The 26,180-nt window shown below is 45.1% G+C and overlaps 1 protein-coding gene across 8 annotated transcripts; it reads left to right on the plus strand.

Moving 5' to 3' along the window:
• Window positions 1–56: 56 nt before the first annotated feature.
• On the plus strand, window positions 57–26,177 carry Ammecr1l (AMMECR1 like). Of its 8 annotated transcripts, none has more exons than XM_059246667.1 (9): window positions 842–1,626; window positions 2,235–2,345; window positions 14,493–14,937; window positions 17,841–17,951; window positions 18,243–18,357; window positions 19,554–19,644; window positions 23,136–23,232; window positions 24,360–24,487; window positions 24,963–25,077. In XM_059246667.1, exons 1-8 carry the CDS (start codon window positions 1,554–1,556, stop codon window positions 24,439–24,441), a joined length of 1,125 nt encoding a protein of 374 aa, XP_059102650.1. In that variant the 5' UTR covers window positions 842–1,553; the 3' UTR covers window positions 24,442–24,487; window positions 24,963–25,077. The 8 variants fall into 8 exon arrangements, 7 of the variants coding, with proteins under 7 accessions (XP_059102653.1, XP_059102655.1, XP_059102650.1 ...); XM_059246668.1 differs by lacking the exon at window positions 24,360–24,487 and adding an exon at window positions 24,214–24,267 and having other exon boundaries at window positions 843–1,626; window positions 24,963–25,067; XM_059246670.1 differs by lacking the exons at window positions 842–1,626; window positions 24,360–24,487 and adding an exon at window positions 57–676 and having other exon boundaries at window positions 24,963–26,177.
• Window positions 26,178–26,180: the final 3 nt, after the last annotated feature.

Raw genomic sequence — 26,180 nt, forward strand, 5'->3', positions numbered from 1 at the left:
CAGCCTCCCGGACAATGCTGTCGCGCGACCAGAACTACAACTCCCGGCGTGCCCTGCGCCGCGGCCTGGCCGGGATGGCCCGCCAAACACTGCGCCGGCTGGCCTGACATCGGTGAGCCGCACTGGGTGGGCTCGGCGCCCGCGAGGGGACCCAAGTAGGTTCCAGGTCTTCCCGAAGAGTGTCTCTCACTACCACCTGCCTGAGACTCGGCCCCCGCAAACGAAAGGCAGCTGCCCATACGCTAACCAGCGCCAATCACAAAAATGTGCGGACTACGGTCACGTGACTAGTGGGGCGGTACTCCCAGAGCTTCGGGATCTCTATGGTTCTCACCGACTCGCTAGAGGACGTTTGGTCCACTGGAGGACTCCCTACATTCTTCCTCCATTACCTCACTGCCTCCGGTGGCTGCTGGGATAGAGGAGGACTCGGGTCCCGACTCGACTCAGTCCTCCACCCGCCCCGGGAATACCTCTAGTTCTCCCCGGCCGCCGCCGCCCCGCCGCTTCCTCCTCTGCCCTCCCGCCAGCCTCCTTCGGGCGTCCTCACCCGCCTTGGGACTCTGCTTTTCTCGGGAGCCACCACCCAGGCGCATGGCTCCATGAAGCAGGAGGAAGAGAAGGTAGAGCGCGAGAGGTCCCGTCCGCCCCGGCCGCGTCTGGGTCAGGAGAAAAGGTGGGAAATTCTAGGGGGGCTCTGCCGTGCTTTCTCCTGCCGGGCCTCCTCGAGGCCTGCTCGAGCTCCGAGCGGACAGTGTCCTGGAGATTGGGGTCCCGAGGTGCAAAGGCGAGGGGTCCCGGGGCGCCATGGGGGAGGGGCTCGCCGAGGCGGCCACCGCGGGTGGGCCAGGCCTCCTCGGGCTGCGTGTCCCCGCCGAGGGCCAACGGGATCGCGGGGCCGTGTGCCCAGGGTCTGGGTGGCCGCGGTCGTCCCCGGCCAAGGAGGCGAGGCAGCAGCTGGAGCCTCAGTGCCTGAACTCCCTCCAGGAAAACAGTCGGTGGAAAGTTTGGTGGTCTCCGGCGCCGCCTGGTGGCCCCCCACCCAGCGTCCCCTCCCCCGCTCGGCGTCTGGATTCCACCCCCGCGGCCCGGACCCAGTTGCTCTACCCGTCGCCCTGTCGTTTCCCCAACTCCCCCAGCGCCCTGTACTCTCCTGTCCCACATCCTCCTTTTCACCTTTTCCGTCTGCCTGTTCTACCCTCTTGTCTCATCCTTTTCTTGCTTAACTCTTCACTCTCCTACTTTCCCCTCTTCTTTTTTCCTCCCGCTCCATCTTCCACATCTACTTGTAGACTCCCTTGCCTACTACCATCCCTCCATCTTTAGGGGTTTTATGCCCTTCCTCGGAGCTGTGTGTTTTGTCCTTCATTCCTTGCCCTCATCTGACTCCTCTTTGCTCACTTATTCCTCTGGGCCTATCTGCTTTCATGGCCCTCTCTTTGGATTGAGTGGGTGGGGCCTGGAGTCTGCTTTGCATAAATCCTCTAGTACTGGGGAAGTGGGGAAGGTGGAAGAAATTGTGAAGAGATTTATGCAAGACTGAGTAAGGATGAATGGCTCCACCAGCACTTACCATCTCTTCCTGGCACACGATGCCTTGTTCTCAGGGGCCTAGCATGTTGTCAGGTAATTTTTAAGACTTGGGAGTGTGTTTGTACACAGTAACCTGTGGAGAGCTCAAAGTGATAGGTCCTGGTTGGAGAGCAAGTTTTCACCTAAATGTGTTGGGGAGGAGTTGTGGGGGTTAATAGTGCATGTCTCATTCAAGTAGAATACAGCCTTTGATCCTCCGTGGGACTTCCGTTCCTTGTCTCATTTTAGCATTAGAAATGTTTTGAAGTAAGGAGAGCTTATTCTCCAGCGGGTTTTGTTTGTGTCAGAAATTGCTGTTAAATTGTAACTTTTGAGCCTGGCGGTGATGGTGCACTCATCCCAGTGATCTGAAGATGTTTTCAGTGGTGTAAGGTCTCTTGGCGCTTGTTTGTCTTAAGTTAAAATAAACCTGATGTAAAGCAGGGTGTGGTGGTGCACACTTTTAATCCCAGCACTCAAGAGGCAGAGGCAAGAGGATTTCAGAGTTTGAGGTCAGCCTGGTCTACAGAGTGAGTTCCAGGACAGCCAGGGCTACACACAGAGAAACCCTGTCTGAAAAAAACAAACACAAATTTTGTAAGTTCTCCAAAAACCTGTACACTCCCCAGACTCTGTTCACTGCACTTGCGTTTCTGTCTTAGGTCCTGGAAGAAGGAATGGAATTGGAAGAAAGAAGATTCACTCCAGAGACAGAGTAGCTTCCCCTTCCTGTTGTAGTTGTCTCCTCTGGGAGTATAAACTTTCTGCTTTCAGTGAGTATTGCCTTGGGCATACTTGAAGTGGGATGTTTGTTGCATTTTTTTGGTTTTTGGCTTGTGTCTGGATTTAAGGTTTGTAAGTGTACCTCATTCTGTTTCTCTCAGATTCAGTGGGGCGGTCCTAATGTTGTTGAAGCTTTTATACGTTTTAAAATTACATTTATGTAGTGTGTATGTGCACATGTATGTGGATATCACCACCGTGCGTGTGCTGAAGTCAGAGAGTAAGTTCTCTCCATGTGGGTCCTGGGTGGAGAGCAAACTCAGGTCTTCAGGCTTGGTGGCAAGTGCCTTTACCTACTGAGCCATCTTGCTGGCCCTGTGCGGCTTCTTATTGTGTATGTGTGTTTTATTTATTATTTTCCAAGGGGTTTCTCTGTGAAGCCCTAACTGTCTTGGAGCTCATTCAGTAAACCAGGCTGGCCTGGAACTAGAGATCCACCTGCCTCTGCCTCTCAAAGTGCCAGGATTAAAGGCGTGTGCCACTGCTCCCAGCCTGCAATTATTCACTATTTAAAGACAACCAAATAAGTCCCCCTGTGGTGATATTTTGTTTGTAACCCAACAAATAAAATTTGCCTGAAGATCAGAGGACAGAGCCAGCCACTAGATTAAACATAGAGGCGAGGCAGTGGTGGCACACACCTTTAATCCCAGTACCTGGGAGTCACACGCCTTTAATCTCAGAACTAGGAAGGTTGAGGCAGGAAGTGATGTGGCTGGGCAGAGAAAGGAATATAAGGCAGGAGGAGACAGGAACTCAGTCAGCTTCTTCCGGCTGAGGACTCCAGGGCATTCAGTCTGAGGGTTCATGGAGACAGGATCTTCCTTTTTCTGCTGAGGAGTTGGCGAGGTAAGAAGTGGCTGTGGCTTGTTTCCTCTCATCTTTCAACATTTACACCAGCATCTAGCTCTGGGTTTTTATTACAAGACCAATTAGGATTCGTGCAATATCCCCTCCACCCCCTTGGTGTTAGGTTAATTGATAAATGGAGTTAGGAATGTAGCTCAGTTGGTAGAGTGTTCAACCTTGTATGTATGTGTGAGGACCTGGGTTCTATCCCAGCTCCACCTAAAACCTGAGGTAGTACATGAGTGTAATCTTATCACTTGGGAAACAGAATCTGGAAAATAGGAAATTTAAGGTCATCTTGGGCTACATAATGAGCTTGAGCAGAAAAATTAACTAATTCAGAAGTTAATATAGTTCCTGAACAGTTCTAATTCATATGGTTTTGATCTTCAGCTACTTTTGGATCATTTTGACCTAAATCTGTTGTGATATTTTATTAAATATCACAGATTTAAAAATAACTATAATTCTGTATGTAAGCCTTGAACATAGTTCTTGGGTAAAAGTTAGTGCTTCTTTGAGTTTATTAAGGATAGCTTGGGTTAAAGATATAGCCAAGTGTGGAGTACTTGCCTCGCGTGCTCAGGGACTTGTGCTGTATCTCCAGTACATAACACCAAAACCATTCTGCTTTACTGTGAGTTTATTAGAGCCTCCCATCCTTTTGTGAGGGAGACAGGAGAGGAAATGTCTTCATTTCATAAATGCAAAAACTAGCTGGGAGGTGGTGGCTTTGAATCCCAGCACTGGGGAGGCAGAGGTAGGTAGATCTCTGAGTTTGAGGCCAGCCTGGTCTATAGAACGAGTTCCAGGACAGTCAGGGATACACAGAGAAACCTTGTTAAAAAAACAATAAAAAGAAAAGGAAAACAAAACAAAACTGAGGCCCAGAAAGATATAACCTCATGCTGTAGGTCACATAGAAAGGGAAGTTGGGGTGGGGTGGTCAGGAGCAAAAAACAAAAATATCATCTGGGAGTGTTGGCACACACCTTTAATCCCAGCACTCAGGAGAATGAGACAAATCCGACTGCTGTTACATAGAAACCCAGTCTCAAAACAAAAAATATTAACCCCTGTAACTCATTATTTTCTTTAAACTGATACAAGAATGTAGATTTTTGGTTTTGTTTTTTTTTTTGTTTTGTTTGTTTTTTCATTGTTGTTTGGTTTTTATTAAGACAGGGTTTCACTATGTAGCCCTGGCTGCCCTAGAACTTGCTATGTAAACCAGGTTGGTCTGGAATTCAGAAATCACCTGCCTCTTCCAGGAGAATGCTGAGGGTAAAGGTGTGTGCCATCAAGCCCAGGGTGTTTTGTTTCCTTGTTTTTGAGACAAGGTCTCTCTGTATAGCCCAGGCCGGCCCGCTCATAGCAATCCTACTTTATATACCATACCCCATCCCCTCTCTGGTGCTGGGATTACAGTGAGCCACATGCCTACCTGGGACTCTGAGCATTTTGTTACTTATTTGTTATTTTGTATTTTGTGAGGAAATTGTACATGTATCAAGTGCTCTCTGTATGTATATGGCAGCTGCCTTCTTTTGGCAGGGGAGTTGAGACAGTCTCATGGAGCCTAGTTGAGAGTGTCCATGAGCTCCTGATCCTGTCTCCTGAGTTTTGGGATAATAGGCATGTACCACCACTTTCAAACTTGACCATTTTAAAAACAGAAATAATTGGAATGGGTACCAGAATGTAGCATCTCTCATCTGACTCTTTCCTGGAACAGTCCCATAAATAGGCCAGGGTTACAGCTCAGGCACCACACCAGTACTCATGACATAATTATTACATTGAATTTTACTTCACCTCTTCAGTGTCACAAGCCCATCTGAGGAAGGCTTCATTTGAGGACACATCTGGACACTAAATAGCATCAGCTTTTCCCCACCTCCCAAATCTTTATAAGGTCATGTCCTCTGAGAAGCTATTGTAAGGTTTGTCTTCAAAAATAAATAGAATTTTTTTATACTTCTAGACATTTTACTAGGATTACTATTGGAAATGGAACCCTTTGACAGAATCTCTTGCATCAGGGTGTTTGTGTTAATAGCATATTTAACAAGTAAATTTTTTTTTAATGTTCTGGGTGCTTTTTTGGTGTATTTTTACAAAGTTACATGAGTAGAATAATCTCCATTCTTTATTTTTTGGGGGGTCGGGGGCAGGGGGCATGGGATCTATGTAGCCCTGGCTGGTGTGTAGCTCTTTATGTAGACCAGGCCAGCCCTGGACTCAGATCTTCCTGCCTCTGCCTCTTGAGTGCTAGGATGCTAGGATTAAAGGTGTGCAATATTCACAACTGGCTTCATTGTTTTTTAAGACAGGATCTCCCTTTGTAACTGACTGACTTCAAGGTCTTTCTGCCTCTTCCTCCTCCGTGCTGGGAGGCCTCCAGTGTTCTTTATGGTTTCTGCCATCACAGAATGAAAAGAAAACATGAATGATTTATTAGAGGCCATTACTTTCAAAAGAAGAAAAGTATCAAGGTCTTTTAGACTACAAGGTAGCTGATGTAGAATTATATTAATAGTAGTTATGTGCCTGAGGACTGCCAGCTTCCTTTCATGTCTTTCTATCTGTCAAATAGCCCTGTGTGGCTGCGTGTGGTGATACACACCTTTAATCCCAGCACTTGGGAGGCAGAGGAAGGAAGATCTCTTGAGTTCAAGGCCAAATCTTTTGATGGCATCCTACATGAAAGGACATGGAAGAAGGAAGCTTTTTGCTTTTTGTCTGCTTGCCCTCGTTCTCACCAGCAAGTTTCCCGTCCTGTTGCTGAGGCATTCCTTCCTGGCATTAGACTCTACTGTAGACTGAACACCAAAGCTCTCTAGGAATTCCCAGTACCCTATAGCAGATTGAGACTGCTGATGCATGCAGTCTCATAGACCGAATGATGACCAGATTCTTGGTCTTTCTGTCAAGCCATTATTGACTACCCAGACTAAAGCCTGTAAGCTACTCTAATGAATTATATGTATGGCCTCAAACCCAAATCCGCCTGTCTCTTCATCCTGAGTGCTGGGATTAAAGGTATTTGCCACCATGCCAACCATTGAGAATACTCTACATCCTGAGTTCCAGGACAGTTACGGCTATGTAGAGAGACCTTGTCTAAACAAACACAAAGAAATAAACAAATAGCCCTGTGTGATGGCAGGTTCACGAAGATCTTACAGCTTGCTTGAGTTTGCAGTCAGACTTTGGACCTCACAGTTGGGATTTGAGCCATAGTTGGCAGCTAGATTGTTACCTCAAAGCCAAAGTTCTGTGCTCAGAAGGTGGGGGCTTCTCTGGCTGTTGTAAGATGGACTTTTCAGAGAGACACACAGGGAGAAGGGAAGCTGTTTTGCTTCTCAGCTGTGTCAGTTAGGGCAGCCTTTTATGTTCTTGTGCTAATACTGGCCTAGACACTAAATTATGAATATTAGCAATCTATGAGAAATTATTAATTCCTGGAATGATAAATTGCCACCTAGGCAAGTAAACACTATAATGGATCATTTAAAACATTGTATTTTTTTTTTGTTGTTGTTTTTCTTTCTGTTTTTGTGTTTGTATTTGAGGCAGATTTCTCTGTGTTGCTCTGGCTATCCTGGAACTCATCTGTAGACCTGGCTGGCCACTTGCAGCCACCTGCCTTCGCCTCTTGAGTGCTGGGATTAAAGGTGTGCACCACCACACCCCGCTTTACATCAGGTTTATTTTAACTTAAGACAAACAAGCACCAAGGGACCTTACCACTGAAAACATCTTCAGATCCCTGGGATGAGTGCTGGACTAAAGGCGTGCACCATCACCGCCAGTCTGGACCTGTGTTCTTAATTGCTGGGCCATCTCTCCAGGCTGTTTAGGAGGATTTTTGAGTCAAGACCACTGGAGTAAAGGCTAAAAAAGCTAAAGCTTTTTTGTTTGTTTTTTTTTTCGAGACAGAGTTTCTCTGTGTAGTTTTGGTGCCTGTCATGGATCTCTGTAGACCAGGCTGGCCTTGAACTCACAGAGATCTGCCTGGCTTTGCCTCCCTAGTGCTGGGATTAAAGGCGTGCGCCACCACCGCCCGGCCAGCTTTTTCTTTTTTAAAATCAAGTTGTATCATCTACATAGAGTCAGCCTTTGAGTCATCTCATGTTACATGGTACCTGTGGCCAAGTCGAGGACTGAGTTGAGTGGTCACTGCTATATAGTGAGTTTCCAGGATAAATTGGGTCCAGATGAGAATTTCCATGATAATTAACCTAATTGTTAAAGTGTCCAAATGGTGCTCTTTTTTGTATTCACTTTTGTTTTGTCATGTAAGCATTGCAGATTTGAGCATGTGCAGTGTCAGGAGACTCAATCTTTTTTAAACAAGATCACTCATTCACCTTGAAGCTATGCTGGCAGGCTAGCAAGTTCCGGGAGTCTCCACCTGCCCACCCATACTGGGGTTACAGGCACCCCACCACTGTGTGTGTGTGTGTGTGTGTGTGTGTGTGTGTGTGTGTGTGTGTGTGTGTTCTGACATGAGCACTAGAGATTGTGCTGCTAGTCTGCGGGGCTTGTGGAGCAGCCAGCCTACCGAAACATCATCTTTCCAGTACCCGGTGTTTCCAGGCATGGCCCCACCCCACACTGGACGAACTTGCAGGGATCTCCCTGACTCTGCCTTAAACGTGTGCGTGCATGCATGCATGTGAGTGTGCATGTGTGTTACTTATTGTTTGTTTTGTTTTTTGCTTTAGAAAACTGTTTAGAGTCTGGGGAGAAACTCAAGCTGTAAGCATGCATACTCTGAGGACTCTAGTTGACTCAGTTCTCTAGTTGAGTGTAAATTAGTATTTTTAAACTTGTTCATTTATATATGTGCACATTTGTCACACATCTGGTGAAGAGGAGAGTGTGCCCATTAGACAGGGAAGCTGAGGCCTCAGCAGCCCGCAGGGAAAGGGGCTGGGTTATTGAACACCGAGAGCAGGCCTGACTATTTGACATTTGCAAGGCTAAGTGATCTTGAGATGAGATCTATGAGAAATTTGTATTAATTCCTGAAATCATAAATTGCCTACTACTACTACTTCCCTTAGCTTCATGTTGAAGCATGGGCAGTGTCTCCATCTAGTGGATTTCAGTGTTAACTACTGTGTTCATGTTGATCGTGAAGGCTGTGTATGATTACTGCTGCTGACTCTTGAACTTTGCCCAGGAACTTTTGCATGGCACCAGCCAAGGTCCCTGGGTCAGGGTTACATGCTTTATTCAAGGGAACGTTTCTGTGCCCAAGACCACATAACCGAGGGCACAACATTGATAGTTCTGAGGTTTGGGAAGAACAGATTCACAGTTTTAGAAGAGGTAGCAGAACATGTCATTTAATAAAGGATTTGTTTGGGGGGTTTCTCTTGTTTTTGTGGTTCTAGGAATGGACTCCAGAGTCTTGGACATGACAGGTAGGCACACTGCAGTAGACTTAGATCCCCGGGTCCCTCTAGTACTCTGAAGTGTCTTAAGCTGTACTTAGAATCCCTAACTAAGCTTCAGGAGTGCTTATATTTCTTGATCATTGTGGACTCTGATGAGGTGCCTGCTTTGGTGTAGAGTATGCTTAGAATTACCTTCTAAACGGAAGGGGAGGGATTGCTATTGCTTTTGAAAGTGTGTGTCTTAGTTGCTGTTCTATTATTGTGTGGAGACATCATGACCAAGGCAGCTTTTTTTTTTTGTGGGGGAGGAGAATCTCGAGGCAGAGTTTCTTTGTGTAACAGCACTGCCCTGGAACTCTCTTTGTAGAGACCAGGCTGGCCTTAAACTTACAGAGATCCACCTGCCTCTGTGCCTTCCGAGTGCTGGGATTAAAGGTATGAACCATCACGCTTGGCCAAAGGCAACTCTTCTAAAAGAAAGTATTTGATTGGGGGCTTGCTTACAGTTTTAGAGGGTTACTCCATGATGATCATGGTCCAGGAAGACAGGCATGGCACAGGAATAATAGTAGCTGAGAGTTACATCCTGATCCATAGACAGGAGGCAGAAAGAGAAGGACACTGAGCCCAGCAAGGGCTTTTGAAACCTCAAAGCCCACCCTTCCCACACATCCCCCCCCCCCCCCAGTGACATACCTCCTCCAACATGGCCACACCTTCTAATCCTAATCCCTCCTAAATAGTTCCACTAACTGGACCAAGCATTCAAACATGAGCTATGGGCCATTCTCATTTAAACCATCACAGTGTGTTGTGTGCGTGGCACCTTCAAAAGCCAGAAGAGGAGTTAGATCTACTGGAGTTGAACTTAAGCCACTTGGTGTGAGTGCTAGAACTCAAACTTGAGTTCTATGAAAGACTGACCAATGCTATTAGCTACTGAGCTATCCCTCCAGTCCCTAAACAGAAAGTTTTGATACAATTGGCAGAGTAATTATTAATGTTGTTTGTATTGATGTTGATAACAGTTGATGGCTGACACATTTTCTATCAGTATACCATGGTTCATTTTACATTTTTAACTTTTAGTTTAATGTTTGTTTTATTTTGGGAGATAATAAAGTATTAGACTCCTTCAGAATTGTTCAGTAAGAGAGGAGTAAGCAATACATTTTAAGCTTAAGTGAAACAAACTGATTTTATGGGGGTACATGTCTATAATTCCAGCATGGGAGTTTGAGGCAAGAGGATCAGGAGTTCAAGGCTAGATTGGGCAACATAAAACCTTGTATCAAACAAGACAGAACAAGCTGGGTGGTCATGGTGCACTTCCATGGCAACTCTTATAAAGGAAAACATTTAATTGGAGCTGGCTTACAGTTACAGAGGTTTAGGCTTACAGTTTCAGAGGTTTAGTTCGTATCATCATGGCAGGAAGCATGGTGGCATGGAGGTAGACATGGTGCTGGAGAAGGAGCTGAGAGTTCTACATCTGGATGGGCAGGCAGCAGGAAGAGAATGCGACACTGCCTTGTTTGAGCATCTGAGACTTCAAAGCCTGCACCCTAGTGACACACCTACTACAACTAAGCCACACCTACTTCAACAAGGGCACACCTCCAATAGTGCCAGGCCCTAAGAGCCTATGGGGCCATTTTCACTCAAATTACCACACAGGTCATCTGATGCCCTCTTCTGGCCTCTAAACACCTGAACTCAGCTGTACTGCTTTCCCCTCATAACACAATTAAAAATAAAATAAATCTTTGGGGGGAAAGAACAACAGAACCAAAACAATATAAAACTGTTAAAGTTAGGAATTGGTTTCAATATACTGGTCTTTCTATTTATTTACTTATCAGAACCCTTGACTGATCTGCCACCAATTCCCAAGCGCTGGTAAGAATGGCCCCATAGACTCATTTTGATTGCTTATTCACTAGGGAGTAGAGCTGTTGGAAAGAATTAGAAGGATGGGGAGGTGTGGCCTTGTTGGAGATGGACTTTGAGGTTTCAGAAGCTCATACCTGGCTCACTCACTCTGCTTGGAAATTTTTATTTATCTGTTTTTATTTTACATGTGTGGGTGTTTTGCCTGCATATATGTGTACCACATGCATGCAGTGCCCATGAAAGCCAGAAGATGGCATTGACTTCTCTGAAATGAGATTTTGGATGGTTATGATTATCTAGAGATAATCGCACTGTTTCATCTGCCACATATCTTTTGCCAAGTAGAATACAGGGAGAACTCAGCACAGCAGCGTCTATTGTGGATTAGGACAAGCATGGCGGTGAGAAGAGAGAGGCCTAAAGTTGCCTGGGTTATGGTTGAGGTGTGTTGGCTTTCAGCCTAAGGTCTTAATTTTCTATTCCCCTTTTGTTGACAAACTTATTTAAACTGTTTTTAGTGTGACCTAGGTTGCAATGTGTTTTCTTATGTTCTTAGAGAAGGAACTAAATCCAGTGGGTATTATTGGCAGATTTTGCTCTGCCACGTGGCTTGGTGAGAAGGTCCAGCTCTTGGAGCCTGACAGGGAGATTATGGTCCAGATCCTGGCTCTGCAGCTTAAGTGTGGTCTTGGAGGATTCCCATGCTAATTAATTCTGAGGTCCGTTCTCTTTGACATGCTGCTGACTGCCTTGCCAAAGGGTGGTAAATTGAGTAAAGTCCTGAGTGTGAAGCATCCTGAATTCAGAGAACATGTCTAGACCATCGTTAGGTTGCCCTCTAGGAGGAAGCAGTGGGTTAAGAGCCCAAATGGGAAGAGCAGCTAAATGTAGTGTTTTATTTAAGGCCCTTGTGACTACTGGATTCATTTAACTCTCCCAGTAACTCCAGAGAGCAACTACTATTGTTGCTCTAGTTTGGAGGAAACTCAGTTGAACAGAGATTGGTCTTGGATAAACCAGAATTTGAACTCAGTCCTCTTGGTTTGGTTTGAGATAGGATCTTGCTTAGTAGCTAAATTGGCCAACTCCCTGTGTCGAACAGGCGGGTGTTAAACTCAGATAGATCTACCTGCCTCATGAATGCTGTGATCACAGGAATGAGCTACCACTTTTAGCTAGTTTTTATGTGTCTGACAGAGTCTAAGATAGCTCAGCCTGGCCTGGAACTTGCTTTTTATATCACCAGGGGTGACTTTGAACTCATGGTCCTCCTGCCTCTGCTTCCAGAGTGCTGGGGGTGCTAGTTTATGCAGTGCTGGAAATGAAACCCAAAACCGTGTGCAAGGCACACACTCTACTGATGAAATCACATCCCAGCCCTGGATTTGAGGCAAGGTCTCACTATATAGCCCTGGCTGGCTTGGAACTTGCTGTGTATGCTAATTTTAATTTAATGCATATGGGTGATTTTTGTGTGTGTATCACATACATTCCTGGTGCCATGGAAGCCAAAAGAGGGTATTAAATCTCCTGGAACTAGAATTACAGATAGTTGTGAGCTTCAGTGCTCTTAACCACGGAGCTGTCATTCCAGTCCTGTATCTTGGGCTTTAATGGAGTTCAGAGGAAAACCAGAGAAATGAGGAAAGGGTTAGAGAAGACAGGCAGGAGCCTCTTGTTAGAGGATACACCCATCTTTAGACTGCTTCTCTCCTGAAACAGCCAAAGTTACACAGGTAGACTCACCTTGGTACTGAGGGGAGTGCTGAAAGAGTGTGGTTAATGGAGAAGTCTGAAAGCTCCCCTGGAGCACCTTAAAAATAGGATGGTCTCACCTGGTGTGGTCGTGCACGCCTTTAATCTCAGCACTGAGAAGCAGAGACAGGCAGATATCTGTGAGTTCGGCGCCAGCCTGGTCTACAGAGCAAGTTCCAGGACAGCCAGGGCTGTTATTATAGAGAAACCCTGTCTGGAATAAAAAAAAAAAATAAAACAAAAAGGATAGTTTCTATTGGTAACATGTTGCTTGCAAACAAAGGTCTAAATTCAGTCCCTAATGCCCTTGTGAAACAGGCGTGGTCATGCAGTTATAATCTGAGCATTAGGGAGGCAGAAACAGGGATTCCTGGGGGCATACTGGCCAGCCAGTCTAGTCTAACTTGTGAGCTCTAGGCCAATGGAAGACTGAGAATGACGCCAGAGGTTGTCCTCTGTGTACACATTAAAAAAAAACCAAAACACGGACCATTATTTACTGTTGGTCGGGTGTAGTTTAATACAACCATTATAGAAGTCATTTTGGAGATTCCTCAAAAAATTAAAAATATAACTTCTAGGCATATACCTAGAGAACTCTTATACCCTTTCATAGAGATATTTGCACTTTTGTGTTTACTGCTGCTTTATTCACCCTAGCAAGGAAAGGGGACCAACTTAGTTGTCCATCAGCAAATGGAATGGATAATGGGTATCCAGTGCATATTATAAAATAGGATATTTAGCTCTAAAGAAAAAATAAAATCACAAAATTTCAGAAAAATGGATGAATGTAGAATTAGTTAATATTAATTAAGCAAGGTCACACAGTTCAGAAAAAATAGCTGCAGACTTACTTTGTGTGTATGTAGACAAATGTATATGTGAGTCTAGTATAACATGCAGAAAGGAGACAAAGGGTAAATAGGTAATGATGAATGATGGAATGAAATGTGGTTGACACCTGAGTCAGGAAAAAAGGATGTAAAGCTAATAGTTTTTCTAATTTTGATTCTGTCATGGATTCCCCCCCTAGCCCCCCTTTGCCCCCCCTTTTTTGTGGTAGGTAAGTTCTTAAAAATATTTACGAGGTGGGTGGTGGTGGCACACCCCTTTAATCCCAGCACTCGGGAGGCAGAGGCAGGCGGATCTCTGTGAGTTCCAGGCCAGCCTGGTCTACAGAGTGAGATCCAGGACAGGCACCAAAGCTACACAGAGAAACCCTGTCTTGGAAAAAAAACAAAACAAAACAACAACAACAACAAAATTAAATTAATGAAACCAGGTGATAGTGGCATACACCTTTTATTGCAGCATACACCTTTTATTGGGAGGCAGAGGCAGACAGAACTGAGTTTAAAGCCAGCCTGGTCTTCAGAATGAGTTTCAGGACAGCCAGGGCTACATGGAGAAACCATGACTCAAAATGATGAGCCAAGTTTGCATTTCACATGTCTTTAACCTGCAGCACTCTGGGGGCAGAGGCCATTGAATCTACATAAAAAGTTCTGGGACAGCCAGGATTATATAGAGACCCTATCTCAAAAAACAAACAAACAAAAAAGTGAAAAAAATCAATGTGAAGCTCCACAGTTTGGGATGGCTATTCTGAGCATATAGAGGTCTGTTGAAATGTATATTTCATAGGCCTGGCTAATCTTGCTGAGTGATGTTTTTTATTTGCAAATTCTTTACAATAAAGGCTTATTTATTTATTTTGGTTATTGAGACAGGGTTTCAACTATGTAGCTCTGGCTGTCCTATAACTCATTATATAGACCAGGCTGGCCTCGAACTCAGAGATCCGCCTGCCTTTGCCTCCACCTCCCAGGTACTGGAATTAAAGGCATACACCACCATGCCTAACTTGTAAAGAGGGTATTGAAATGTCCAACTAGTTGCACCCTGTCCCCTTTGGCCTTGATGGTGTCTTGGGATAGAAGATCTGCTTATTGCCTGCCTCTCTCCATGGTGGCTATAAACTTTATAGAAACCTATTAGGAAAAGATTAGAGCTTTCTGGTCTAGAACTTAGAAGATGACTTGCTGCAGTCAGTTCTGTCCTTCCACCATGTGCGTCGTCAGGATTGACAGCAAAAGCCTTTACCCATTGAGCCACCTCACCGTCCTTGACAGTCTTTGATAGCGTTTAACTGATCCGTGCAAACACTTTTGATTTTTGTTCTTTCTTGAATCATTCCAATCGGTACTTACCTTCTCTCTTTTGCATTAGGGTTCTGCAGCATTCCAGATCACGAACACCAAATCAGGATGGGAAAAAGACGTTGTGTTCCTCCCCTTGAGCCCAAGTTGGCAGCAGGCTGTTGTGGTGTCAAGAAGCCCAAACTATCTGGAAGTGGAACACACAGTCACGGGAACCAGTCCACAACTGTTCCTGGCTCTAGTTCAGGACCTCTTCAAAACCACCAGCATGTGGACAGCAGCAGTGGTCGGGAAAATGTATCGGACTTAACTCTGGGACCTGGAAACTCACCTATCACACGAATGAATCCTGCATCTGGAGCCCTGAGCCCTCTCCCTCGGCCCAATGGAACTGCCAATACCACTAAGAATCTGGTGGTGACTGCAGAAATGTGCTGCTACTGCTTTGATGTACTCTACTGTCACCTCTATGGCTTCCCACAGCCACGACTTCCTAGATTCACCAATGACCCCTAGTGAGTACTAGACATGGGACAACGTAGAGGGCGTGGTAACATCTTCCTGAGGTTACTCTGTTAATAGGGTCTGACTACAGAGTTATGGAAACAGACATTTTTGTTGGTGGTGGTTCACATGGCTTAGGGTAGGTAGAGAAGTCACACTATCACACCACTGGAGACCTCAGTAGTGTTGACATCCAAGTGAATGTGAATTGGAAGTGTCTGAGGGCCAAGCTAGAGACTAGGTGCTCTCATTCATTGGGAGCTGATGCTTTTAACAAAGATTCTGTTTGTTGTCCTAAGATATCTAAAGATCCATTTTCATGCATGTGTGTAGGTGTATGTACATGTATGGAGCGGGGGTCAGGCATGTGTTTGTTCAGTGGAGGCTCAAGGTTGATGTTTGGGAATCATCAATGTTCTTCTGCTTTGTTTCATTGTGTCAGGGTTGATCTTAGTCTAACCCAGAACTGGTGGTTATGGCTAGTCCCAACTAGCCAGCTTGGCCAGGGATCTAGGGCTACCAAACCCACTGGCATTTACATGGGTTCTGAGGATCTGGTTTCTAGTCCTCACACTTGTACAGCAAAACTCTTTTAACCACTGAGCCATCTCTCTAGCGTGTTTAAGCAGTATAAGAAAAAATGAAGAAAGGCAATGCCAGTGTTTTCTTCTCAAAATTGGAGGCAGCTCTGTACCAGCTTTAAAAGGCACTTCAGCTTCTGGGCGGTGGTGGCACACACCTTTAATCCCAGCACAGGGAGACAGAGGCAGGCGGACCTCTTGAGTTCCTTCCAGGATAGCCAGGGACACACAGAGAAACCCTATCTGGAAAAACCAAAAGAAAAAAGCACTTCTGCTTTCGGATGGCTTTCTGTGGCTTCATTAGTCTAAGGTTATTCCCCAGCTGTTGGTGCTGTGCTGAGTTTTGCAGAACACTGAGCAAAGGTGAGGAGTAGAAAGCAAAGGTCCTTGCTTTGGGAGACTCATTTGAGTTGGCAACCACACACATACACAGAATTAACTCTAGTATAAAGGAAGCTACTCTGAATGAGTGTTGGGAGGAAAGGCAGAGAAAAATGTGTTCACTTTTTAGGGAATTGTTTTGTTTTATTATTTTATTTTGAGACAGGGTCTCACTGTGTAGCCCTGGCTGTCTGAGGAACTCACTCTGTAGACCAGGCTGGCCTTGAAGTTACAGCTGCCTGCCTCTGCCTCCCAGTGCTAGGATTAAAGGCATGCACCACCACACCTGGTTTTCAGGGAATTCTTTTTTTTGTTGTTGTTTTTTCGAGACAGGGTTTCTCTGTGTAGCTTTGTGCCTTTCCTGGAACTCACTTTGTTAGCCCAGGCTGGCCTCGAACTCACAGAGATCCGCCTGCCTCTGCCTCCAGAGTGCTGGATTCAAGGCGTGTGCCACCACCGCCCGGCGGTTTTCAGGGAATTCTTGATGTGGAGTGCTGTGATCAGAAACTCATAACTGAGCCGGTGAGATTCAAGCCTGGATAAGTTACATATACAGATCATTGTATTCAGGGCCTTGCATTTTGAAGTGGGTGAGTTTTTGAGTAGGTTTGGCACAGTAGCTTTCACTTGTATGGTACAAATATGTTATTGGAAGGAAATGAGAGTGGACAGGAGATCCATCTGCTGGGATGATGAAAGATAAATAAAGTAAGGGCTGGGAAGATGGCTCAGTATGTAAAGTGCCTGCCATACAATGTGAGGGTCTGAGTTCAAATCCTCAGAACCCACATAAAATCAGACAGGTGCTTGTGGAACATGAGGTCTGGAGCATGCAGCAAAGAACAAGAGACTATTCCTATTTGAAACAATGGTTGTCCTTTGACCTCCACATGCATGCCTTGGCATGTGTGCACCTGCATTACATGCAGGCACACAAGATGTTTTCTCCCTTAAGCATACTATAAACAGCCAGATGTGAGAGGCTAGAGAGATGGCTCAGCAGTTGAGCACTGACTGCTCTTCCAGAGGACCTGGGTTCAATTCCCAGCACCCACATAACAGTTTACAACTCTGTGATCCAGTTCTAGGGGACGCGACACTCTCACACAGACATACATGTAGGCAAAACACCAACGCACATAAAATAAGAATAAATTTTAAAAAAAAAGCCAGATATGGTGACACACACCTTTAATCCCAGCAGAGGCAGGAGAATCTTTGCGTTTGAGGACTTTGTAGTGAGAGCTGTCTTGGAGATGGGGGTGGAGGGGTCTAGGTTAACTATTTACTTTGCCTTTGAGAAGTGACGGACTCTGGAATCTCAAAGGTAAGGGCATTAGGAATGTGGAGGGATCTTTAGAAGGAGGGGCAGCTCTGTAACAGTCTGTCTTCCATCTTTGGGAGTGGAAGCAAGGACATCTCAAAGTCAGGCCACCTGGGTGACTTGGAGTGGTACAATCTTAGAAAAGTAAAGGGGCCGGGCGGTGGTGGCGCACGCCTTGAATCCCAGCACTCGGGAGGCAGAGGCAGGGGATCTCTGTGAGTTCGAGGCCAGCCTGGTCCACAGAGTGAGTTCTAAGAAAGGCGCAAAACTACACAGAGAAACTCTGTCTCAAAAAACAAAAAAAAGAAAGAAAGAAAAGAAAAAGAAAGAAAAGTAAAGGGAACGCTGAATTCAAGGCGAGGAAGAGGAAGAGAGCTTAGACATGTGACATCTAAGTGAAGGGAGTTGTGAGGACAGAGCATAGGGAAGGCTACACTCACACAGAGCGTCTCCTGTTGTCTCATGATATTTTCTGTGTTTTTAGCCAGGGCTGAGCAACCTCTAGAAAGGCAGAGTTCTTCAGGTAGCTGGCAATTCAGAAAACCCTTTGGGCAATAACAGAAATGAGTACAAATAAATCCATAATTAATTTAGGGCTGGAGAATATTTTATGTTTTGCTTTTTTTAGTCCTCTCTTTGTGACCTGGAAGACAGGGCGAGACAAGCGGCTTCGTGGCTGCATTGGGACCTTCTCAGCCATGAATCTTCATTCAGGACTCAGGGAATACACGTTAACCAGGTAATGACACAGACGTTAGAAAATAGATATGAATTAACTAGAACTGGAAATAGCTTTCTAGCTTCATTTCTTCCAAATGTTTGGTAGAGTTTGAGCAGTTCTTTTTGTAGTCAAGAAATGTAAGGACTATATCCTGGTGAGTTACTATCTATTCCTGCAAAGACAGTTAATACTGACGTCAGTGTTAGAGATGCTGTCAGAGGACCTCGGGACTCAGCTGTGTGGGCTCTATGAATGCAATGTTGTCTTCTAACTGGAGGCAGCCTCATTTATATTTTCTGTCCCCTCTAGTGCACTTAAGGACAGCCGATTCCCCCCCCTGACCCGAGAGGAGCTGCCCAAACTTTTCTGTTCTGTCTCCCTCCTTACTAACTTTGAAGATGCCAGTGATTACCTGGACTGGGAGGTGAGAACAGCTGCATTTGGATCTCTGCATCTCTCGTTGCATTTGGGTTCGGGTTAGTACATGGTAATGTATCTCCTTCATTGAGAGAGGGTCTAAGAATGTGAGAGTGACAGAAAAAAAGGTACTTCTCTACTAGGAATAGAAAAGAAATGGAAAATCAGTACTCTGTACTGTACTATGGGCCAGGCATGGTGATACATGCCTTTACTCCGAGCACTCAAGTAGATCTCTGAGTTTACCAGCCTGGTCAAGTCAGCCAGGACTACATAATGAGTCACTGTCTGCCCTCAGCCCCAGAAAAAAAAACCTCCAATTTCTTTCCAGCCCATTCTGTTGTAGATTCAGTAAGATCCATCTGACCTTTCTTCCATGTCTAATTAAATAATGAGATAACAGCCGGGGCAGTGGTGGTGCACGCCTTTAATCCCAGCACTCGGGAGACAGAGGCAGGTGGATCTCTGAGGACAGCCAGGGCTACACAGAGGAACCCTGCCTCCAAAAAAATAACAAAACACCCCAGATGCCTCTTGACAAACCCTTGGAGAAAAGTTTTTTTTAGAAATCAGGTGTGAATCTGTGCATGGTGGCACGTGCCTATAATACCAGCAATCAGGAGGTAGAAGGAGGGGGATTGCAAGTTCCAGACCAGTTTGGGCTGTATAGTAAGATAATTTAAAAAAACAAACAAACAAACAAAGGGAACCAATTTGAAGAACCATGAACTTATAGGAACAGTTTGACATGTTCATGTAGTAGAATTAGGCTAGAAGTAAAATATTTAAACTATTGGGTATCCTCTGTCAAGAACTTCTTTCTACAAGCTTCATATTCTCAGAGGTGCGACTACACGTTTGACCTTTTTCTAAAACAACTTTCTTTGATTTCTATACTTTAGAATTAATTAGTCACATAAATTCTTTTATCCGAGTGGTGGTGGCGCAGGCCTTTAATCCCAGCACTTGGGAGGCAGAGACAGGGCGATCTCTGAGTTCGAGGCCAGCCTGGTCTACAGAGTGATAGCCAGGGTAGCCAGGAGTGATGCACAGAGAAGTCTTGTCTCAGAAACAAAACAAAACAAAATTCTTCTTTTCCCAGACCTGGGTCAAGTAGCTCAGGAGACAATATTGATTTATGTAGGTGATTAAAGTATTGTTAGAATCAGAAAATGCCATGTACTTGGTTGTATTTTTTTGTAGGTAGGGGTCCACGGGATTCGAATTGAATTCATCAATGAAAAGGGCATCAAACGCACAGCCACATATTTACCTGAGGTTGCTAAGGAACAAGGTGAGTTGGACGGATGGGCACTTAGAGAACTGTACTACTCACAGCCATGCCAGTTAAAGGGCAGGAGAGAGAAGTGTCAGCTTGACTGCCACCACGTACACCAAGTACAAATGCCTCTCTTCCTCTAAACTCCTGTCAGATTCCTGTAGAATAAAGGCTAACTGACATAGACATGAGAAACTGGGGGCTGGGGTTAAGGGATAACTTTCTTACTTGCTTGTGGTTTCACATGTTTTCTTCCAATGAATAACTGTTCTATTTCTTTGCCCCCTTAAGATTCAGGGATTATTGCAGCAACTAGCTTGAGCATGTTTTCTCTTTGGTTATTAAGGAAAGTCTTATACTTTAACTGTGAAACCTGTACATGGTTCTGTTTGGTAAAGGACAAACATCTTCCCCTACTGCTTTTTATATTTTTGGTTGTGAGCCTAGCCTTTAACGGCTGAGCCATCTCTCCAGCCCCCCTACTGCTTTTTAAAGAGCTCAGTATTTAGCCGGGCGGTGGTGGCGCAGGCCTTTAATCCCAGCACTCGGGAGGCAGAGGCAGGCGGATCTCTGTGAGTTCGAGGCCAGCCTGGTCTCCAAAGCGAGTTCCAGGAAAGGCGCAAAGCTACACAGAGAAACCCTGTCTCGAAAAACCAAAAAAAAAAAAAAAAAAAAAAAAAAAGCTCAGTAGTTGTCAGATATGATGGCACATGCCTTTAATCCTAGCACCCGGAAGGCAGAGAGAGACAGGTGGATTTCTGTGAATTCAGGCCAGGTTGGTCTACGTAGGACTGTCAGGCCATCCAGGGCTACATAGAGAGACTCCAACAAACATTAAAAAAAGAGCTCAGTAGTTAATGAGTTCTTATAATGGGGACAGTAAAGGTAGGAAGTGGATTGGGCATGTTTTCTCTTTGAAAGAATACCTAGAATTCCTTTAACTGTTTCTTGTTCTTTCTGTGATATGTAACCCCATTTTCTTTCTTTCTTGGAATTAGTCTGGTTTTGAAAATAATATGTGAAACACAGTAATTGTTGGGTGTGAACCTGGAATAGAGAAAAATATCCAGTTAAGTATATTAATGAACTACTTATGTGGAAAGCGATCACCTTGTTGGTTTTCATTGTGGTTGTGTTTTAAACTTGTCCAAAATGCAATGTGTATGTAGCATAAAGAGGATAAATTTCTTTTCTTTTCTTTACCTTTTTTTTTTTCCCCGTTTTTCAAGACAGGGTTTCTCTGTGTAGTTGCCTGTCCTGGATCTCGCTCTGTAGACCAGGCTGTCCTTGAACTCACAGAGATCTGCCTGGCTCTGCCTCCCCAGTGCTGGGATTAAAGGCTTGCGCCACTGCCGCCCAGCGAGGGCAAATTTCTTAAGACAGTTTTGGTCAGGCCATAAATCTAACATGCTCCTGTTTAAAGAACACCAAGCATAGTTTTTAGTAGTTGGATGTGAATTATAGCTCGGTTAAATAATCAAATTGTACAGCTGGGCGGTGGTGGCGCACACCTTTAATCCCAGCACTCGGGAGGCAGAGCCAGGCGGATCTCTGTGAGTTCGAGGCCAGCCTGGGCTACCAAGTGAGTTCCAGGAAAGGTGCAAAGCTACACAGAGAAACCCTGTCTCGAAAAGAAAAAAAAAAAAAATCAAATTGTTTCTAACATTTTAAAGATTTATTTATTTATGCATATGAGAGCTCTATTTTGCATATATGCCTGCAGGCCAGAAGAGGGCATCAGATCCCACTATAGGTGATTGTGAGCCACCACGTGGTTGCTGGGAATTGAACTCAAGACCTCTGGGGGAGCAGCCAGTGCTCTTAAGCGCTGAGCCATCTCTCCAGCCCCATGTTTCTCCCATTTTAAAGTTCTTCAAACTTGGGGAGCTTCTCTTATGGTAATTGGAAGGAGGGGGTACAACTTGATGTACTTTGTTTAAAATGTATAAGATGGAGGGGCTGGAGAGATGGCTCGCAGGGTGTTAAAAATGTGTACTGCTCTTGCAGAGGACCAAAGTTTGGTTCCTAGCAATCAACTTGGGTAGCTCACAATTGCCGTTAACTCTAGCTCCAGGGGCACCTGTATTGTGTGTTTATGTGCACATACCCACATACAGGCACACACAGAGACATACAGTAAGACTGAGGTGGGCCACGTGGGGCACTCAAATCCTGACACGTGAGGCCAAAGTAAAAGGATTGCCTCTTGGTTTTGAGCCTAAGCTGGGACATATACATAATAAGACCATGTATCAAAAAAGAAAAAGTAACGAGAGAATCAACAGTACAGAGGTGAAAGCTTTTATGTCTTTACTAAGGAGATGATTTCCTTACTGTTATCAGTTCTCTGTCATACCAATCTGGAAGAAACACTGATGTCTGCCTATAACTTCAGCTCCAAGGGTTCCTTTGCTTCTGGCCTCTGGGGCATCTGCATTCAGGTGCATATAGACACACACACACACAAATTTAAAAATTTAAAAATTGTAAAGGAAATTCCCCTCTTTTTATAGTGACACATGCCTATAGTCCCATCTGCACAGGAGGCTGAGAAATTACTTGAGGCTCTTAGTTCAAGGTCAGCTTAGCTGGGGTTAGAGAGATGACTCAGAGTTAAGAAAATTGCTTACTGGGGCTGGAGAGATGGCTCAGTGGTTAAGAGCTTTAGCTGCTCTTTCAGAGAATCTGGGTTCAATTTCCAGCACCCACATGGCAGCTCACAACTTTCTGTAACTTCAGTTCCAGGGGATCTGGCACCCTCACACAGACATATATGCAGGCAAAACACTAATGCACATTAAAAAATAATAAATTAAATAACAACAACAAAAAAAGCCAGGCAATGGTGATGTACACCTTTAATCCCAACACTTGGGAGGCAGAGCAGATCTGTCTCTGGGTTCATAGTGAGCTCTGAGATAACCAGGACTGTTACACAAAGAGACCCTGTCTCCAAACAAAGAGTGCTTCTTACTGCTCTTGCAGAAGACCTAGGTTTGGTTCCCATCACCCATGGGAGCACCCATCACAACTACCTGTAACTCAGTTTCAGGGGCTTCAGCACCATCTTCTGGCCTCATGTGCATACTGCCCCCAACATACACCTAACACAAATAAAAAGTAAAATAATACCTTTAAAACAAAAACCAAAAAACCAACCTAGGCAATATAGTGAGACCTTGTCTTTCTACCCTGTCTTCCCATAGAGCAGCCTGAGCTTCAGAAATATACTTGGAAATACCTTGTAGGAACCGTGAAAGAGCAGGAAAGTTGGGGACAGCATCATGGCACACTGAGTTATAATGTCATGTCTCAGGGTCTTTGCTGGACTGTTGGGGAGGCTGATGGGCTTCCAGTATGTGGGACCATGGCCCAGGGCTTCCTTTGCCCCGGCACACTCTGCTGTTTCTTGAATCCCATTTGTCTTCTACACTGATCATAATGGAGCATGCTGCCCTCCTGCTTCTACTGTGTGCTGACCTCATTGTGGCTTCTGTTCTCTTCAGACTGGGATCAGATCCAGACAATAGACTCCTTGCTCAGGAAAGGTGGCTTTAAGGCTCCAATTACCAGTGAATTCAGAAAATCAATCAAACTCACCAGGTAAGCAGCTGTCCTGCTCTTCTTGTTAGCTTTTTTGTAATGGGGTTGAATACAGGGTATCTGGTGGGAAGGGGAAGAAAATTGTTTATACCCCTAAGCCAAAGAAGTTTGTGAGAGATATGAGCTCTGAGGAAGCAATGGCTGCAGCAGTGGAGATTTCCTGGCTGTTTTTTGTCTCTCCAGTCAGTGTAACAGAGTTGAAGCAGGGTTCGGCCTGTCAGCCCCATATGGTCATAAGGTTAAGGGGGAGGAGGTTGGAGTTGAGAGGTAAGGGCTCCAGGAATGTAAATCCAGGGTCACTTGAGCTGCTTCCTCCTGGTCACCACAGTCAGATGGCAGGGAATAAAGGATATCCAAGACATCTACAAGGAACTAAGGATCCTATTTGGGTTCTTCTGCAGGAAGCTGGCTAGTTGTACAGAACACAAAGTGACGTGGGTCTGTATCCCAGGCTCAGTTATTTATGAGCTATGTACCTGGGCCAGTTAGTCCATCTCCCAGAACTGTTTTCTGTCTGTAAGGTGTGAGTCGTAATTCCTTCAGGCTTTATTTAAGATGTGGTAAGGTAAGATGTAGAGTTTCCAGGCAAGAGCCAGGGCAACACACTGGAGATGTTCAGTGAATGTCAGTGTTTTACCCCTTCCTGCTGATGCTGGGAACAAAGAAAAGTTAGCTTTGGTGGGCCTTTGCTAGGACCCTCATCTACAAAATGCTGAGTCATCGTATGCTAGCCTCACAGGTCTGTTTGGAAGATAACCCAGTGTTTTTAATGCATTCAATTCAAAAATCAAGGGGCTAGGACTGCAGCTCAGTGGTAGAGCTTAATACATAGCATGCTCGAGGCCCTAGGTTCCATCTCTAGCACCAAAAATTTAAAAATTTAATAAATAAATAAAATAGTTAAAAATAAAAGCACTGCAAATACAAAGCATTATTACTATTACAATTTATTTGAACAGCCATTTCCCTGTCAAAATTCAGGAATAACCACCTTGCAGTGGAGGAGTGATTACAGTGGGAAAGAGATGGCTCTGGGTAAGGATTGTCACCCAGCTCCTGTGCTCTGTAGTAGGCTCCATAGGTTTGTAACACCCATGCTTTGCATCCTGACTCATGGCTCTTTCCAGAGCAAAGCCAAAGTGCTATGAATTCTGTTCTGATGACCCTGTGATATGGCATATTCATCTGGGGATTGAGACCTTCCTATAGCCAAGGATCCATTAACCTGCTTCATCAGAATTTGACCCAGAATTAGGTATCTATGCCCCTTTTAGTTATAACTTGTTTGTTGCTCTTCTACCAATTGAGGTTGCATTTCTGTCCAATTTATCTCATTTTATCCTGAACGTAGATAACGCAGTTTACACTGGGTTTTGGTGCAGCCATCTTCCAATCTGCCACCCGTGTAATTTGACTTGGAAATTCCTCATCCAGATCCTGGTAGCAGATTGCTTACCAGCAGCCTGTTGATAAGCATATGTAGCGTTTTGAGGTGGGATGTGCTGAGATACATTCTCAGGGGTGAACTGTGATTGTGCTTTTTCATCTTGTTCATTTGTAATAACAGCATCATTTTCTTGTGCCGTCTTTTCATTTTCTGTAAGTAAGATCGCTCCTGGTCTTCCATTGTATTCTTTGAAACTGTGGGATAAGCTTTTGGTTTTCTCTACTAGTGACTCTTCACTGAGATATTTGGGGTTCCTAATACCTTTGCCTGTTTCCTCATACAGGTATCGAAGTGAGAAGGTGACAATCAGTTATGCAGAGTATATTGCTTCTCGACAACACTGTTTCCAGAATGGCACTCTTCATGCCCCGCCCCTCTACAATCATTACTCCTGACACACGGCTACATGACCAGTCCCACCCCCCTGTGGCCACCAATGGCTATGACATCATTGGAGCAGACGCCTCCTCTTCCTGGTCCAGTTACTTCTATTACTGCACCATTTTATGATGCTAGCTTCCGTTGCCAAGTCTGCCTCCTGCTGACTGGAGGGTGTGGGGTTACACTGAACGCAAGAGAACACGAGGGGCCCAAGCCTTAGATCAGCCTTTCCTCAGTCTGGGGTTCTGTTGGATCAGGGCTCCCTAATAACCAGTGAGAACGGCTGTGTGGGTCCAGAAGACCGCTGTCTGGTGAGTTCCCACGTGTGGTGGCCGCACACTGAAAACTGGAACTGGTGATCCATGGAGGCTTCCTCCGCAATCCCCCACAGCCCACCAGACCAATTAGGTGTACTCCTCTGGCAGTCTGGGCAACGGAGACCAACATGAACCACTTATAGGTTTTAAATTCCTTTTTTTAAACTTCCAGTTTATTGTGTACCAAGAGTTGATCACAACCTCCATGCTTCATAAACGAACACCATGTTAGGGTTGAATCTGGGTGCCATGAGCCCCTGTGAGTCCTGGACAGGAGAACTGCACCAAGATCAGAAGTTCTGTTGGATGGCTTTGCATTGTGCAGTAAGCTGTGGAGGTTTTCATGCTCACCTGGCTCTCAGCTGGACTTTCTGGTACTCTTCCTGCATTGAATCTCCTGGTGTTGAACAGAGCTCTGTGGCATAGCCTGCTGAGGAGCGGAATGGAGATGCCCATAGAGGTCCTGATGTCATCGTCATAAGCAGGTGTGAAAGGAGCGATCTCTTCCTCACCACCGGCTACCTCAGCCTCTTCTGGTAGCAGTGCCTATGTAGCTGCATCTAGGTTCTCAGAAGCACAGACATGCAAACAGGTGGGTGGGTTGGGCTTTAGGACATACTGTTACAGGAGAGTTTCCAGGGTCTCTGAGCTGGTTTTCTTCACAGGCAAACATCCTGAGGAACCTTTAAGTAGGGGGGTTCTTTTTTCTGATTTGCCTGCAGAAGTGGGAAGACTTGATATTATCAGTCCTCAGTAGGACTCTAGAACAAAGCTGTGTAATAAAACATGTGAACCTTTAACTT

This window comes from Peromyscus eremicus, chromosome 19, assembly GCF_949786415.1.
Source record: "Peromyscus eremicus chromosome 19, PerEre_H2_v1, whole genome shotgun sequence".
NCBI lineage: Eukaryota > Metazoa > Chordata > Mammalia > Rodentia > Cricetidae > Peromyscus > Peromyscus eremicus.